Below are 12,642 nucleotides of genomic sequence, written 5' to 3'. Positions count from 1 at the left end.
CGTCCTGTCCTACGGAAGCGAGTGGCAGAGGGAAGGTCGAAAGCAGAACCTCTGTATTAAAGATAAAAGCATTTACTGGAATCAGCAGGACAGCTCGGTTTTTATCTGCATAAGCATGTTTCTGCATGGTTCTTTCTGCATAGCAAGTAAGTGTATAAATGTATACATAAATTTATAAAAATAAAGGTACAGTTGGAGCATAACTGAGCTGACCTCCGTTCACCCGTGTCTGCCGCAGTCATGATACAAGGATGGAAACAGAAACCTCTGTGCTTGGGGGGAGCTTCCCACCGGTAGTTTGGTAGAAGAAGGAATTGGGAAGAAGTGAAGCCAAACACTTAGGAAGTAGGTAACCGGAGGGGTTCCTCCAGTTCAACATGATAAAAATGTCTGGCAGAGAACAAACAGCAGGAAACATTGCTGAACAAGCTGTTCTGGAAGGGACCTGACTTTGCAAGACAGAAGGGTTGTAAACTCTGCAGGAGCTGTAATGTACCTCTCAGGAAAGCTGCAGCTTTCAGAGAATTTCAGATTCTGAGAGAGAAGCTTGTTAACGAACCATTTATGAAAATCTGGCCACTTTGGAACTGTCTACATCTCTTCGGAAGTGTTTGGCCACTGCTTTGGGCACTAAGCTCCAGAAAAGGGCACTCTTGCTCCAGAACCTGCTTTGGGGTCACACTGAGAGGTGACATTATGTTTGTGGTACTACGTTTAAAAATAAAGGTGCAAGGGAGCAAAAATGAGGCTGCTCAGGGTTGTGGGAAAGAGCCCCACCTCAGGTGGCTTTTTCTGCTCATCTCAGTAAGATCAAGGTAAAGATATTCTGATTACAGATTCCTAATAATGAACCTATTAACCATGCTTTTTAAAATATTGTACTGAATGCAAATTAGCAACTTATTAATTCTGAGTAGTTTTCCTTGCTTCTTTTTTTTCTTTGATATTCAGATCTTCCTTTTTGACTGAACAGTTTTTTATTGTCTTTAATCTATTCTGTTCTTACTAAACTGTTAAATCCTTTACAGTAACAGCTGCAGTTACACTGGCCTGGGTATTTATAGCTAAGCTATACCTACTTAATTACAATAAGAAGACATATTTGCTGGCTTGTAAAACCAACCTGGTTGCCAACATTTTCTGAAGTAAACTTGATGACATATAGTTTATCTTGCACAGTAAGTTGTCTGACTTTCCAGTTCTAGTCATTTGTTTGTTTGTTCAAAGCGTTACCGGTCTTCCTTCAAGACATTTGCGGTAGTGATTTGGCTCCTTTATTTCATTTTCTGTCTGGAACCCACTTGTTGTAAATATTTTTCTCCTAATTTTTCTGCCAATGATCTGTTCTTTTACTTCTTGTGTATACTTGGACATATATATATACACACACACACACACACACACAAACACACACACTTGTCTGAGCTGATATGCCTTTGCTATTTAGGTGCTCTACACAGATGTTCAATACCTTCCCTGTCTTTGCTTAGACATTAACTCAGCCTTCTGTATGAGACCTGCACAGAGATAGGAACCCAGTGTGCATTCACGGCCCTCATCCACAAATACAAGCCCTCATCCAATTCACACAAATTCCATTTTCTCACAAACCCATTGCTTTTCTAAGGCACACAGAGATCTAGTGTGACATGTGCTCAGCATCTCCTCATGCAGTAATTTCTGTTCATGATCTGAAGTATGAGGGTGGGCCTTATTTTTTTCCCTACCGGCCAGAATGGGAATACCAAACATGAGAATAGCTAGGAAGAAAAAGCAGGACTACATTGCTTGCGTTGTGCCCAGCAACGAAAAATTCCATCTTTTTTAGGGGCACCATCCTAGATCCAGTTCAGCTCTGAAAAATTACAGCTCCCAGGCATCTTGGGTCAGCAAAGTTTGTATTCATCTTCCCTTTCACTTAAAAATTTTCCTGTTTACCCCAGACACAGATCTACTCTGATTTATCAGCTCTGCCACTCCAGTTATACCCAGCTACAGGCACAGCTTCCCCCTTCCCTGCCTCCTGTGACACGTCCCAACCATGCCCAGTGACCCCCTTTTCCTTCTGGCAGCTCTGGCTGTGTGTTTCAGTGACACTACTCCATCCTTCCGTGCTCCAAGGCAATCGCTGTGGCCGCCAGGCTCTGCAGTTGTGATCCCCATCAGCGCACACCGGGTAAGACAGCCCTACAGGACAGCTTATACTGGCCACTTTCAGCTTAACTGCAAGCCCCAGTTGCAAACTGCCAGTCTAATGTTTGCTAGTCAGCACGTGGGGTTTTTAATAAATGTAACTCAGTTTTATTTGTTAGTTGTTCATAGCTTTAGGCTAGCAACTTCTTTTTCTGAAGTGAAACACTCCCTTGTAAGGGTGACACCAAGAGCATTGACACAACCTTGTGCTTCTAAACCCCTGCTGCATAGCTGCCGTTCCTGCATGGAACCCCACGGGCATGGGGGGAGAGAGCAAACTACCTACGTGGCTGTTGCTGTGCCACACAGGCCACCTCGTGCTGAATCCTCACCTTTCCAAGCCCTTTGTCGCTCCTTTCCCAGTAAATGCTCACTTGACACAAATCTAGAATAGTTTGTTATAATATAGATGCTTTAATATTGGATAGAAATTTTACTAAATCTAGCATGTCAGACCGGCTGTTGATTGGCAGTGGTATCAAATCCAGTAGCAGACAAGACATTCATGTAATCCATCCAATGTAGCATTAAGGGAAAAAACCCCAATACTGCAATACTTGCAATAACACAAAACTGGCTAGTGGGGCCAGAGCGGCCTCTGGCCCAGCCCCGTTAGCTTCTCAAAGACTGTCTTTGCCTTATCCTTTCCCTTTGAGATCCTTGGCACAACTATACCTGGTATGTCATTCATCCTTCCATGTAACAGTCATTTTTTTGCCATTGTCTTTTTCTCTCGAGGGTTCCCTTGCCACACTTACCCAGTGCAGTGCTGCCTGCCTTACCTGTATTTTTACCATATTCCAGTCTTTTAAGCAAATCCTGATTTCAGTAATACATACGCACCAGTACCAAGCCTTTCATATAACTTTAACTACCTGCAGCTAAAGCACAAATAGACATTTGCTTCTCAGTTATACACACTGCGGTTCCAAATGCCTCTCAGCAGTGGGGCCAGGACATGGGTAAAATAGAGGGTGAAAAGAGCTCTTTGCAGCATCCCAAACGTGCTGTCAGCATCACCACAGGGAACATGAAGAGAACAGGGAAGTGGCTGTGGCACTCTCTTACCCTTTGAACATCCTCTTTTGCACTCCTTGAGGGGAGGGACTCTACCACGTTGTGCAGGGAACAGTCTTGGATTTTCCCTTGATTGCCTTTTACTGAACTGGGAAAAGCCAGTGTTAGGTCAGGACTTTGGATCAGAATCACGCCGGTGCCATAAAAAGGGGAATTACATGCAATGAGAAAATATTCAATAGAACTTTGTGCAATCTTCATGCAGCTTATAACTGTTACTGCTCACAGCTACCCCACGTCTCAGTCTGTTGGCCTAGACAGCCTGTGCCTCGAGGTACTTTCCAAAGTCCCCGTTAGCTAGTGCAGGTTTACGGAGCTCAGAGCCATAACATACATCTGATCCACTGGTTAAAGCATTTCAAGAATTTGTCACATAACTGATCTCAGTGCTTAGCTTAAATTTTCAACTCTGGCAAAGAAGCTAATTTGTTGCTTAAATTTTAAGCATTTAGGTGCTTGTAATGACTTCAAACCTTTATATATGCTTACTGGCATCTATGAGGTAACTGAGACACATCAGTACTTTGTTAACCTAGGGTCAGCATGTTTAAAACATACATGGCTGCCATCAAGGGAGCCTTCCATTATTAGTACTATTATAGTGGAATCAATAGTAGAATAAGACAATTTTTGCAAAGATTTGCTACGAAAGAGTAGTTAGTGATTTCCCAAGAAAAGCTATTAATATTAGACTGTAGACTTGTTTACTAAACAAACCTATGACTCATTGTACTCAATACCAGCAATCACACATACTGTGATCAACAAACCAATAAAGCCATCCTTTAATTGCTTAACAGACATTTTAGAATAAATATAAATCCCATAAAACTTTCACCTTTTTTTTTTTTTTTTCATTTTTTAAATGCACCTGAGAGACCAATAGTTTTCTCTGTGCTTCTTAATCATATGCAAACAGGCTTCTAGGCAAAACCATTCCTCATTTATTTGGGCAGATGTGTCTTCCACCCTGTCCTAACCAATACCTTAAACACAACTCCTTTTCATTTTATCAGGATGAAGCTTCGTAAATCAGGGTAACAGGGAATAAACAGGTTCCACTATAAAAAATGAGAGTGGACATTGATTCTGACAGTGAAGCATCAAGGACACTTTTCATCAGCTCCAGGAAAACTGATGCTTTCAGGCACCAGTCCATCAGCGAGTGTGTTCCCCCCGTGCCTGCATGCCCATGCTGCCCTGCCAGCAGCGCTGGCAGGGTGGCCGCAGAGCTGCAAGGGAGGACAGCAGGAGTCCCAGCCTGCAGATGCTGGTCTCCAGCAGCCACCATCAAAACACCTCTCACCAGGGTCCCAACTGTGCCTCCTGCTGATTTAATGCCATCTGAAACAGGAGTGTGTCCGTGGCTTTGGTGTAAACTACAGTGAGCAGAAGTAAAGGTTGGGCTTTGTCATTTACTAAGAGACTAAGAAGGACAACTTAGGAAGGACAGACAACCTCCAACAACATACCTTCAATCTACTTGGGGAAAAAAAACTTGCCTGGGTGTAACACTCAGAACAAGAACGCCTGCAGAAATTCTAGGGCATAATGTGTACACAGTGCTGACATGACTTCACAGGTTGGGAGAGGGTGTGCCTTTGCACCTTGTACACTCCTTCTTGGAAGAGCTGATCTGTTTCTCCAGCCGTGTGTACACATTTAGACTCAGAAATCCTACAGCTAATGGAAGCATTTACTGTGCTCGTTAGAAAATACGTAAACAGAGACACCCAAAGCAATTTTCCTTTGCCGCTTTCCTTTAACCAATTTCTCCTCAGGTGGAATAATTTTTGCATTAGATACCTTACTTTGTATTCAATAAAAATGCAGAGACATCTATTTTTTTAATCTTCAATGGTTTTTTTTGTCATAAATCACATATGCAGTCAGTCTCATATCTGAGGATTTAAGAACCAGGATTTAAGAGTCTGGAAGCCAGAGCTTCCACTGGCTTCACACAGTGGTAGAATCTGTCTTCATTACTTATATAATGGTGTTATGATTTTATATATTATTTATTACATATAATATATATTATACCATATTATATTGTATTACATATCCACATACATACGGGTAGGTGCTAGGGAACAATTTGTTAAAATTTCTGCTCCCTTCTCTGAATTTTATGCTGGCAAGACAATAGAAAAATCAAAAGTAATTTTCTTTCCCATCCTTCCATGCCCCAAATGAAAATATGTTAACAGGCACAAGAAATGAAATTAGATTGATAAAACCCAGTGACCTCTATAGTCACTGCTCATTTCAGGTAGGAGAATAATGTTTGCTGGTGGACTGTTCCTTTGAAAGAGCTAGACACGTTTGCAAGCATAGCATCATTTCTCTGCAGGGAAATTATGTTTACTATCACGAGGCTGAGTTTATCATCAGATGCAAATGTGCAGTCAAAAAATTTAAATGCTTTAATTGCAGCAGAGTAGGTACTCTGACTCTGAGTCACTGAAAGGCTATAATGACTTTCTAACCAGTGGGAACAACTTGCCATCAAGTATTAAACCAGTCAGGCCAGGTATCTTGGCCTTTGATATGGAGAAAGGCAGGAAAATTCCCAGCTATTTGTCTTTCTCCTCCTTTATGTCCTTCAAATCTCAACATGGAATAACTCAAAATTTAATCTAAATTAGTTAACTCAATCAGTGACTGTACAGCAAATCACAAACTGAATTAAACGTGTTCAGTCACTCTTGTCCTTACTTTGGAATAAAGATTAAGACCAGTCCAATTCAAGTGCATGTTGTCTACACAGTTTTCATGTGGATTATCCAGCCCACAATAAATTCCTCAATGTGTTTTGGAATTAATTTCCTGAATGCTGCTAGCAGACAAACCTTAAGGTACGGGCTTTCCACAGGCCCTTTGGGATGCTGGCTAACCACCCGCAGAAAATCCTATGTTCAGTGAGAAGCCCCTCTCTCTGGTAAAGCTCTGCATCTGCCCCATTCAGAGAGCATCAGAATGGGAATCCAAAACCTGTGGTCTGTGGGAGGGAGATGCTGAACTGGTTTCTGGCAGCTGCTGTCTCACACAGCTTGAAGCAGCAGCTGCATGCACTCTAGGATGAATATGAGAGGTACAGACCACTGTATCTGTAAAAAGTCAAATTCTCTTGCGTGACTCTGGTTCGTTGGATTGTCACCTTGTGTGTTGGCTCATGTCATATTAGCACAGAGGACTTTCTCTCCCTGCAAACACTGGTTGTAGGGAAGCGTGTCAAAGTTTTTGTAACAATTAATGGAGTTTAACAATTTCTAGGACTCTGCCTGAACTGTTCTTTTCCTGGTTTGATATATTTTCAGGCTTATTTTCTCTTTGAGACTATTGGGAATTTTTTGGTTTGGTTTGGTTTTGGTTTCCCTGCTTGGTTTGGGGTGAGTCGTTTTTGTTATTTTTCATTTCTTTCTTTTTTTTTTTTTTTTTTAATCTGTCCTGTTTCAAATCTACTGTAACCTAAAATAGAAGCAACTGTGGGTTTGTTACGTGGTAAGTATACTATAATTATAGGCCTGATTTTTAAGTCAGTTGAGAGTTTCAGAGAAAGCAAGTTTTAACCTCTCACTTAAGAAGATCAACAGGAGGTACAATTTGCCTTTTATCTAGGGTTATTCACCTGAAGTTGATGGTACACACTTTTTCAAACACAGGTAATGCCTAACTGCTCAACACTAAATAGAAATTTCCTGTTTCTTCATACATTAAGGCCTTGGTTTTGTTTACACTCCTACTATTCTAAATGTGGAAAAAGTAATGAAAAAACCCACTGCTGATAAAAGTTAACTATGTGGAAAAATGGCTTTTAAAAAAATATGTCATGCCTTCAGAACTTTATCTATCTGAATACAGAAATGTCTTGAAACAGTTTAAAGTTGTCTGACTTGGTTAAAAATACATCTAAAATTGTAGTGTAAATAGCATGAGGAGGGGAGAGGTTGCAGTGGAAATCAGGTTTTGGTTCTAAGTCTGCCTTTGTGTGATGACTGGTAGAAGAGAGAGGACGGACCACCTTCAAGAAACACAGTTCTCATCTACCAAGATCTCTGAAAAGCCAAAGCCTTTATATTTACCTACTCTACCTGTCATCATTGCTGTGCTTCTGTTGCTATCTGTCAGTATTAGCTTATATATATATATATTTATATATATCAGTCAGTGAAAAAACAGAAGAAAAGCTTCTAAGCACGAACCATTCCTAAAAGCAAACAACCCCCCAAAAAGTATAGACTTTTGGGGGTAGAATACATTCTAAGTTACACGCCAGAAGTATACATTATGCAATTGCATCGGTTTCAGTTTTCACGATCCACTGGGAAAGGCAAGAGAACATGATCTTCCTGTGTGCCTGGAGAGTACAACACACTTTACAGTTCTGTCAGGGGTGCAGAGGAATGTTCTCTTCCTCAGAGCAGGAAATTAGCAGACATCAAAACACACAGCTTTTCATTAGCCGAAAAAGAGGATTCATGAGATTAAACAAAAAATATGCACCATGCCATGTAGTTCCAAAAAGATATTACTGCTGTTACACTTACGGAGTGGATGGATCTTTAGCTTTAAGCAAGTTGTGCAATTTAGGGATCACTGTACAAAAGAACACCATATGTAATCAATCAGAGTTCCAGAAATAGGTTGCGAACAGCATTCATCCGTTAACTCATTTCCTTGAAAAGTAAAAGGATCACAAGTAGAAGAAAATCCAGATATTAAATCACATGAGCTGTCTTAAAAAAGGGGGGAGAGGAGTTATAAAACAAACTCTAGGGTACACCCAGGCGTGAGAACTTCGACAAGGTTCATCAAATCATGTGAGAACACTAATAAAGACACATGCAGAAATGGAGAATGAAGAAAGAACAACAAAAGTACATTAAAAATGCATTCAGTTTTACAATCTTTATTCAAGGTTAAATAACTCCTTTTTAACAGAAACAAGTTGAGGCATTTACCTGTTTCCTTCAACAGACTAAAATAAAAATAGTCTTTTTTTTTTTTTCTTTTAGATTGTGCGTGTTAAGTTTTGTGGGGCAATAACTCCCTTATGCCCACTGCAAAACAAACTTGAACCTTTGTATAAAGGCAGACAAGACATGGAGAGTATTGCACTTGACATCTGAGTCTTGTATCCCAGACTCATTACCCACTAGTTATTTTACAAAAAGAAGTTGAATGCAATCTGGACATATACAATACAGGTTAACATGCAACTTTTATAAATCAAATTAAAAATTATCCATTTAACATACATTACTGAAATTACCATTCTACAGGGTGTAGAAGAAACACAAATACCATAAAATTGCTAATGATTATTCTTTTATTCATTCAGTAAATTCTATTCAGTGAATAGAAGTATTACTATTTAAAAAAAAAAAAAAGTTTTGGCCATTCTCAAGGTCCAGCCTCAGGTCAAAACAATGCTCATGAAAACAGCAGAAACACTTTTTAATCCCACTTACCACACACAAACCCACTCATAATTTGGTGGAGGAAAAAATAAAAAAAAAAAAAAAGAAAAATATGAACTTTGGTACAAATGCTACAAGATAAAAATAATATAGTTAAAAAAAGATGACCACCACTCTTCCTTCTAAGTGAATGCCAAGTAAGGTCTTAAAAGTTCTGAAAATCCGGGGGTTTAGTCAAAATCTATGATCTAAATTAATGCTGTTAAAAGGATGGCTTGTATGAACGAGTCTAGTTCTTTGACACCCCTCAATAACAGGCACCTTCCTCATCAAGCCCTTGTGTTTTCTCTCCTGGCTTGAATTCTTAATTCTTTGAGTGATTTCCACCCTGGTGATTTTGAAGGTGCACAAAACATTTATAGTACAGTCAGTGACAGTGGGGAAATTGCAAAACATTCTGCCTGATTTCTGTACATCTTTGATAATTTGGAGAGAGATTGCTAGGAGGAGTGATTGGACTGTAAACGTTGTCTACATACATTGTCTACAATTGGATTTTTGCTGATGATCAGAAGAGGCAAGTGATGGGAAGAGAGCAAGCAGCTTTGTGAAATGAAGTCTCCCCTAGGAACAGGGAATGTAGACCACCAAGTATTTGATATGAAGTGTGAACACCACTTTGTTAGCAACATTTGAATATCAAAATGTATTTCAATGTTGAAATGGGTGACCTACAGAAGAAGGGCTTTCAACCCTAATACTGAGTAGCAGAATCAGCCTTCTCAGAAACAGACCTTAAAAGGTATTTAATAAACAGTATAGATTTTTATTACTTTAAAAGTAATAAAAGTATTTTAATTTCTTTCAGAGAAAGTTTGTCATTTGATGACTTCTACATGAAAAACAAGAGAGTAACAGATAATTTACATGGGCTAAATCCAGATTTCCCTAGTTCCTTAGGTAATCCTGACCCAAGTGCAATCTGAGACAGAATCCAGGGGCCAGCTTTGCCTCCTGTGTCTTTATCCATGTGTCAGGGAAACCGGATTTGGTCCCATGTGTAACTTGCACTGACATCTGTGGGGGTCTAGTGGTTGGAAGAGTCACAGATGCAAGCCTTTGTGCACTTTTTCCACTATGAGATATGCAGGAATACTGAAGAGTACAGATGTGAACCTATAATTAATCTGTTCCAGTTTACTGACAGCCATCAGTTCCTTCACACTGCAATAATTCTGTATTTAATATGTGGTTATAGCTTCACCTTCTTTCCAAAGGCATCTGATACTGTTTATTTATCTTTGCACAGAAATATATGCTATAGGTTCTAAGCCACTAATAGACAGTATTAGCCGGTTTGTTTAAACAAAACAATCTTTGTAAACCAAAACTAATAGTTTCACTGAAACTAGATCCTCATCAGTAGCCATTAACTCCAGTAGGCTTTGGATCAAGCCCTAAAACAGGCATGGGTCAGAGCTAGCTAATATATCAGTCTCACATCCAGGAATTGTAGAGGATATAGAGACTGAAGTTGCACAGACTTTGTAAATATTTATTACAAAATTTCCATCAAGTTTTTTTAGACCAAATATGTGATTTACCATAGGGAATGTATGTCATCGTTTGTCTGTAGCTGTGTCAATGTATCTTTGATTTCTAAGTCTTTTTTGTAAGTATATTCATATGTACATTTTGACCATCTGTTCCAGAGTACTAAAATTGCAGAGGAAAAGTGATATTAAAAAGTGAAGTATGTTATTGTTAGCTTAAAATAGCTCAATGTAGTAATTATTTATGCCAGCATCTTAGCTGATTTTATTGGGGCTTTTTTTCCCTAGTGCTATGCATGATAACAACACTGCATTTTAAGAATTTGTGGGAAGTCATTAGTAACTAGCTAAAACTGAGGTTTAAAAATCCTCATTAATTTCATGGAAATCAATATGAAGTGGAATCCATAGACCTATATGTCGCTTAGTTTGAAAAAAAAAAATGCCACCCAACAGCCCCAAAAAGATGAATACATTATTTCATACATGAATAAATGGCTTGGCTACTGGGTATTGAAAGAACCTCACAATTTTGGATATATCACCAAAAGAGTACTGTCTTTGTGTGTGATACTGAGCCTTTGTGTGTGAACTTTTCCTGCTTCCAAAGGGCTTCTGCAACTGTTCATGTAATGGTCCAGCATGTGAGGTTTATTTTGAGTGCCTAAATAGTATGTAAATGGTGAAATGGAGTTGTAGTAATCTGGTTTAAAGTTTCTCTACCGGGGTCTCTAAGTTAAAAATATTTCTCTTTAGCTCTGGATCCTTTCTACTAGAATTTAAAGGAAAGAAGGGAGAGGAAAAAGAAAAGGAAAAAAAAAAAAAAAGCAGTCTATGCCTGGAACAAAAAACAACTCTGCAAGTGAATAAGGGCTTGATTTAGCTTTCCCTGAGATAACCCCAGGGACTGGGTTCTTAAAGAACATCAAACAGCAACAAGGGCAAGGAAAGAGTTAAACAGGACAAGAAATAAGAATTAGAGGGGGGATGTATCCATATACATTAGATACACAGAAGATAGGCAATTACACTACTCGTTTCTGATTAAAAACTATTCAGTCACACAGGTGGTGTGAGGAACCTCTAACCCCAGTAGTTTAAGCAGCATTGATGAAAAAATTCTCTTTCTAAATTTAAAGCAAGCCACCAGATAGACTGGTACAAAGACATTCCTAAACACAAATATATGGGATTGCACCTGTGAGCAAAGTAGTACACAGATCATTGTATATAACTAATTTCACAAAAATAGACTTATATATGGTAATTTTTAATCCTCAGTATTAATGAGAAAATGAAAAATACTTGTGATGCTATTTTTTTTAAGACAGGGGCTATTAATATTAAAGGCTGGTTTTTTAAATATTTCTACTAACCTTTACCACGAATATGTTACCTATAGTTCTCCCAACACAAAATATATTTTCTCTAACAGAATAATTATACCGCTGCAACGTGCAAACAAATATTGCATAATCAGCTGAGAAGAAACAAGTGGTTTTAGATTTCCTGCCAGTAAAATCAAGCTTGTTGTGTCAGAGGTGCTAAGAGAAATCTGCAGCCATGGCCCCTTTTTGCTTTTCTTGGTTCTTGTAAGTTACATTTTTAAAAGTGCTTGTTGAGCCTCTGTACAGTGGATTTGTTTCCTAAAAAACACAAAAAAACAGAAGAAATGCCAGTCATGCAATGTTTAACTCAACTTGCCATTGCTTCAGCTGCAAGCAGACCTACCTGCACACCACTGCCTTGAGCGTACCTCTTCAACAAAGGGACCGTTTTGGTCCATGATTCCTGACCCAGTGTTATGATGCAGGTCGTACATGCATCAGCTAGTACCGCTCTGCTTCCCAGCGTGCAGAAGATGATGATTAGTACTCCAGGAGAAACTCGGGCCAGGCTCTGCCTGGCCCAGCAATGTGCTCCCAACAGTGGGCGATGCTGGCTGCCCATGGAAAAGCTGACACACATTTCACAAACCTCCTGGGTCAGAGGGGATGTCCTCCTCCTGTGGATTTGTCTATAGACATTTTGAATCCATGCAAACTTTTATCATTGAGAATATCTTTGGAAATAAGTAGGATGCCCTAAGCAGGTGTTGTGTAACAGTGTCTTTAGGCTTCTTTGGAGCCTGCTATCTCACCAGGCTTGTATGGGAAAAATCAGTGAACAAACATCCCGTCTTCAATTTCCCTAGTCATCATTTTATAGACCGGTAACACACGCTCCTCCTGCTGGTTCTTTTCCCTAGGGAGGACTTCCGGTCTATTCTTTGTACAGAAGTAATTTTGAAACTTTGATCATTTTAGAACAGCCTGCAGCAGCTCACTTGTGTTCCAAGCCACTGAAATTCAGGCTGGTCTATATGAGGTGGCACAAACCAGTCCAGGGTCAGGACC

The 12,642-nt window shown here is 39.5% G+C and overlaps 1 protein-coding gene across 1 annotated transcript in view; it reads right to left on the bottom strand.

The window, feature by feature from the left end:
• Nucleotides 1-8,174: 8,174 nt before the first annotated feature.
• ITGB6 (integrin subunit beta 6) overlaps nt 8,175-12,642 on the bottom strand; it is a 35,806-nt gene continuing 31,338 nt past the window's right edge. The window contains exon 16 of the mRNA XM_027782356.2: nt 8,175-11,892. Within this exon, the coding sequence (XP_027638157.1) occupies nt 11,791-11,892 (102 nt within the window). The 3' untranslated portion in view covers nt 8,175-11,790. The remainder of the gene's footprint in view (nt 11,893-12,642) is intronic.

The sequence above is a fragment of the Falco peregrinus genome, chromosome 8 (assembly GCF_023634155.1).
Source record: "Falco peregrinus isolate bFalPer1 chromosome 8, bFalPer1.pri, whole genome shotgun sequence".
NCBI classification, from domain to species: Eukaryota; Metazoa; Chordata; class Aves; order Falconiformes; family Falconidae; genus Falco; species Falco peregrinus.
Note: the sequence above shows the minus strand (reverse complement) of the source record. Positions and strands in the feature narration are given on the sequence as shown.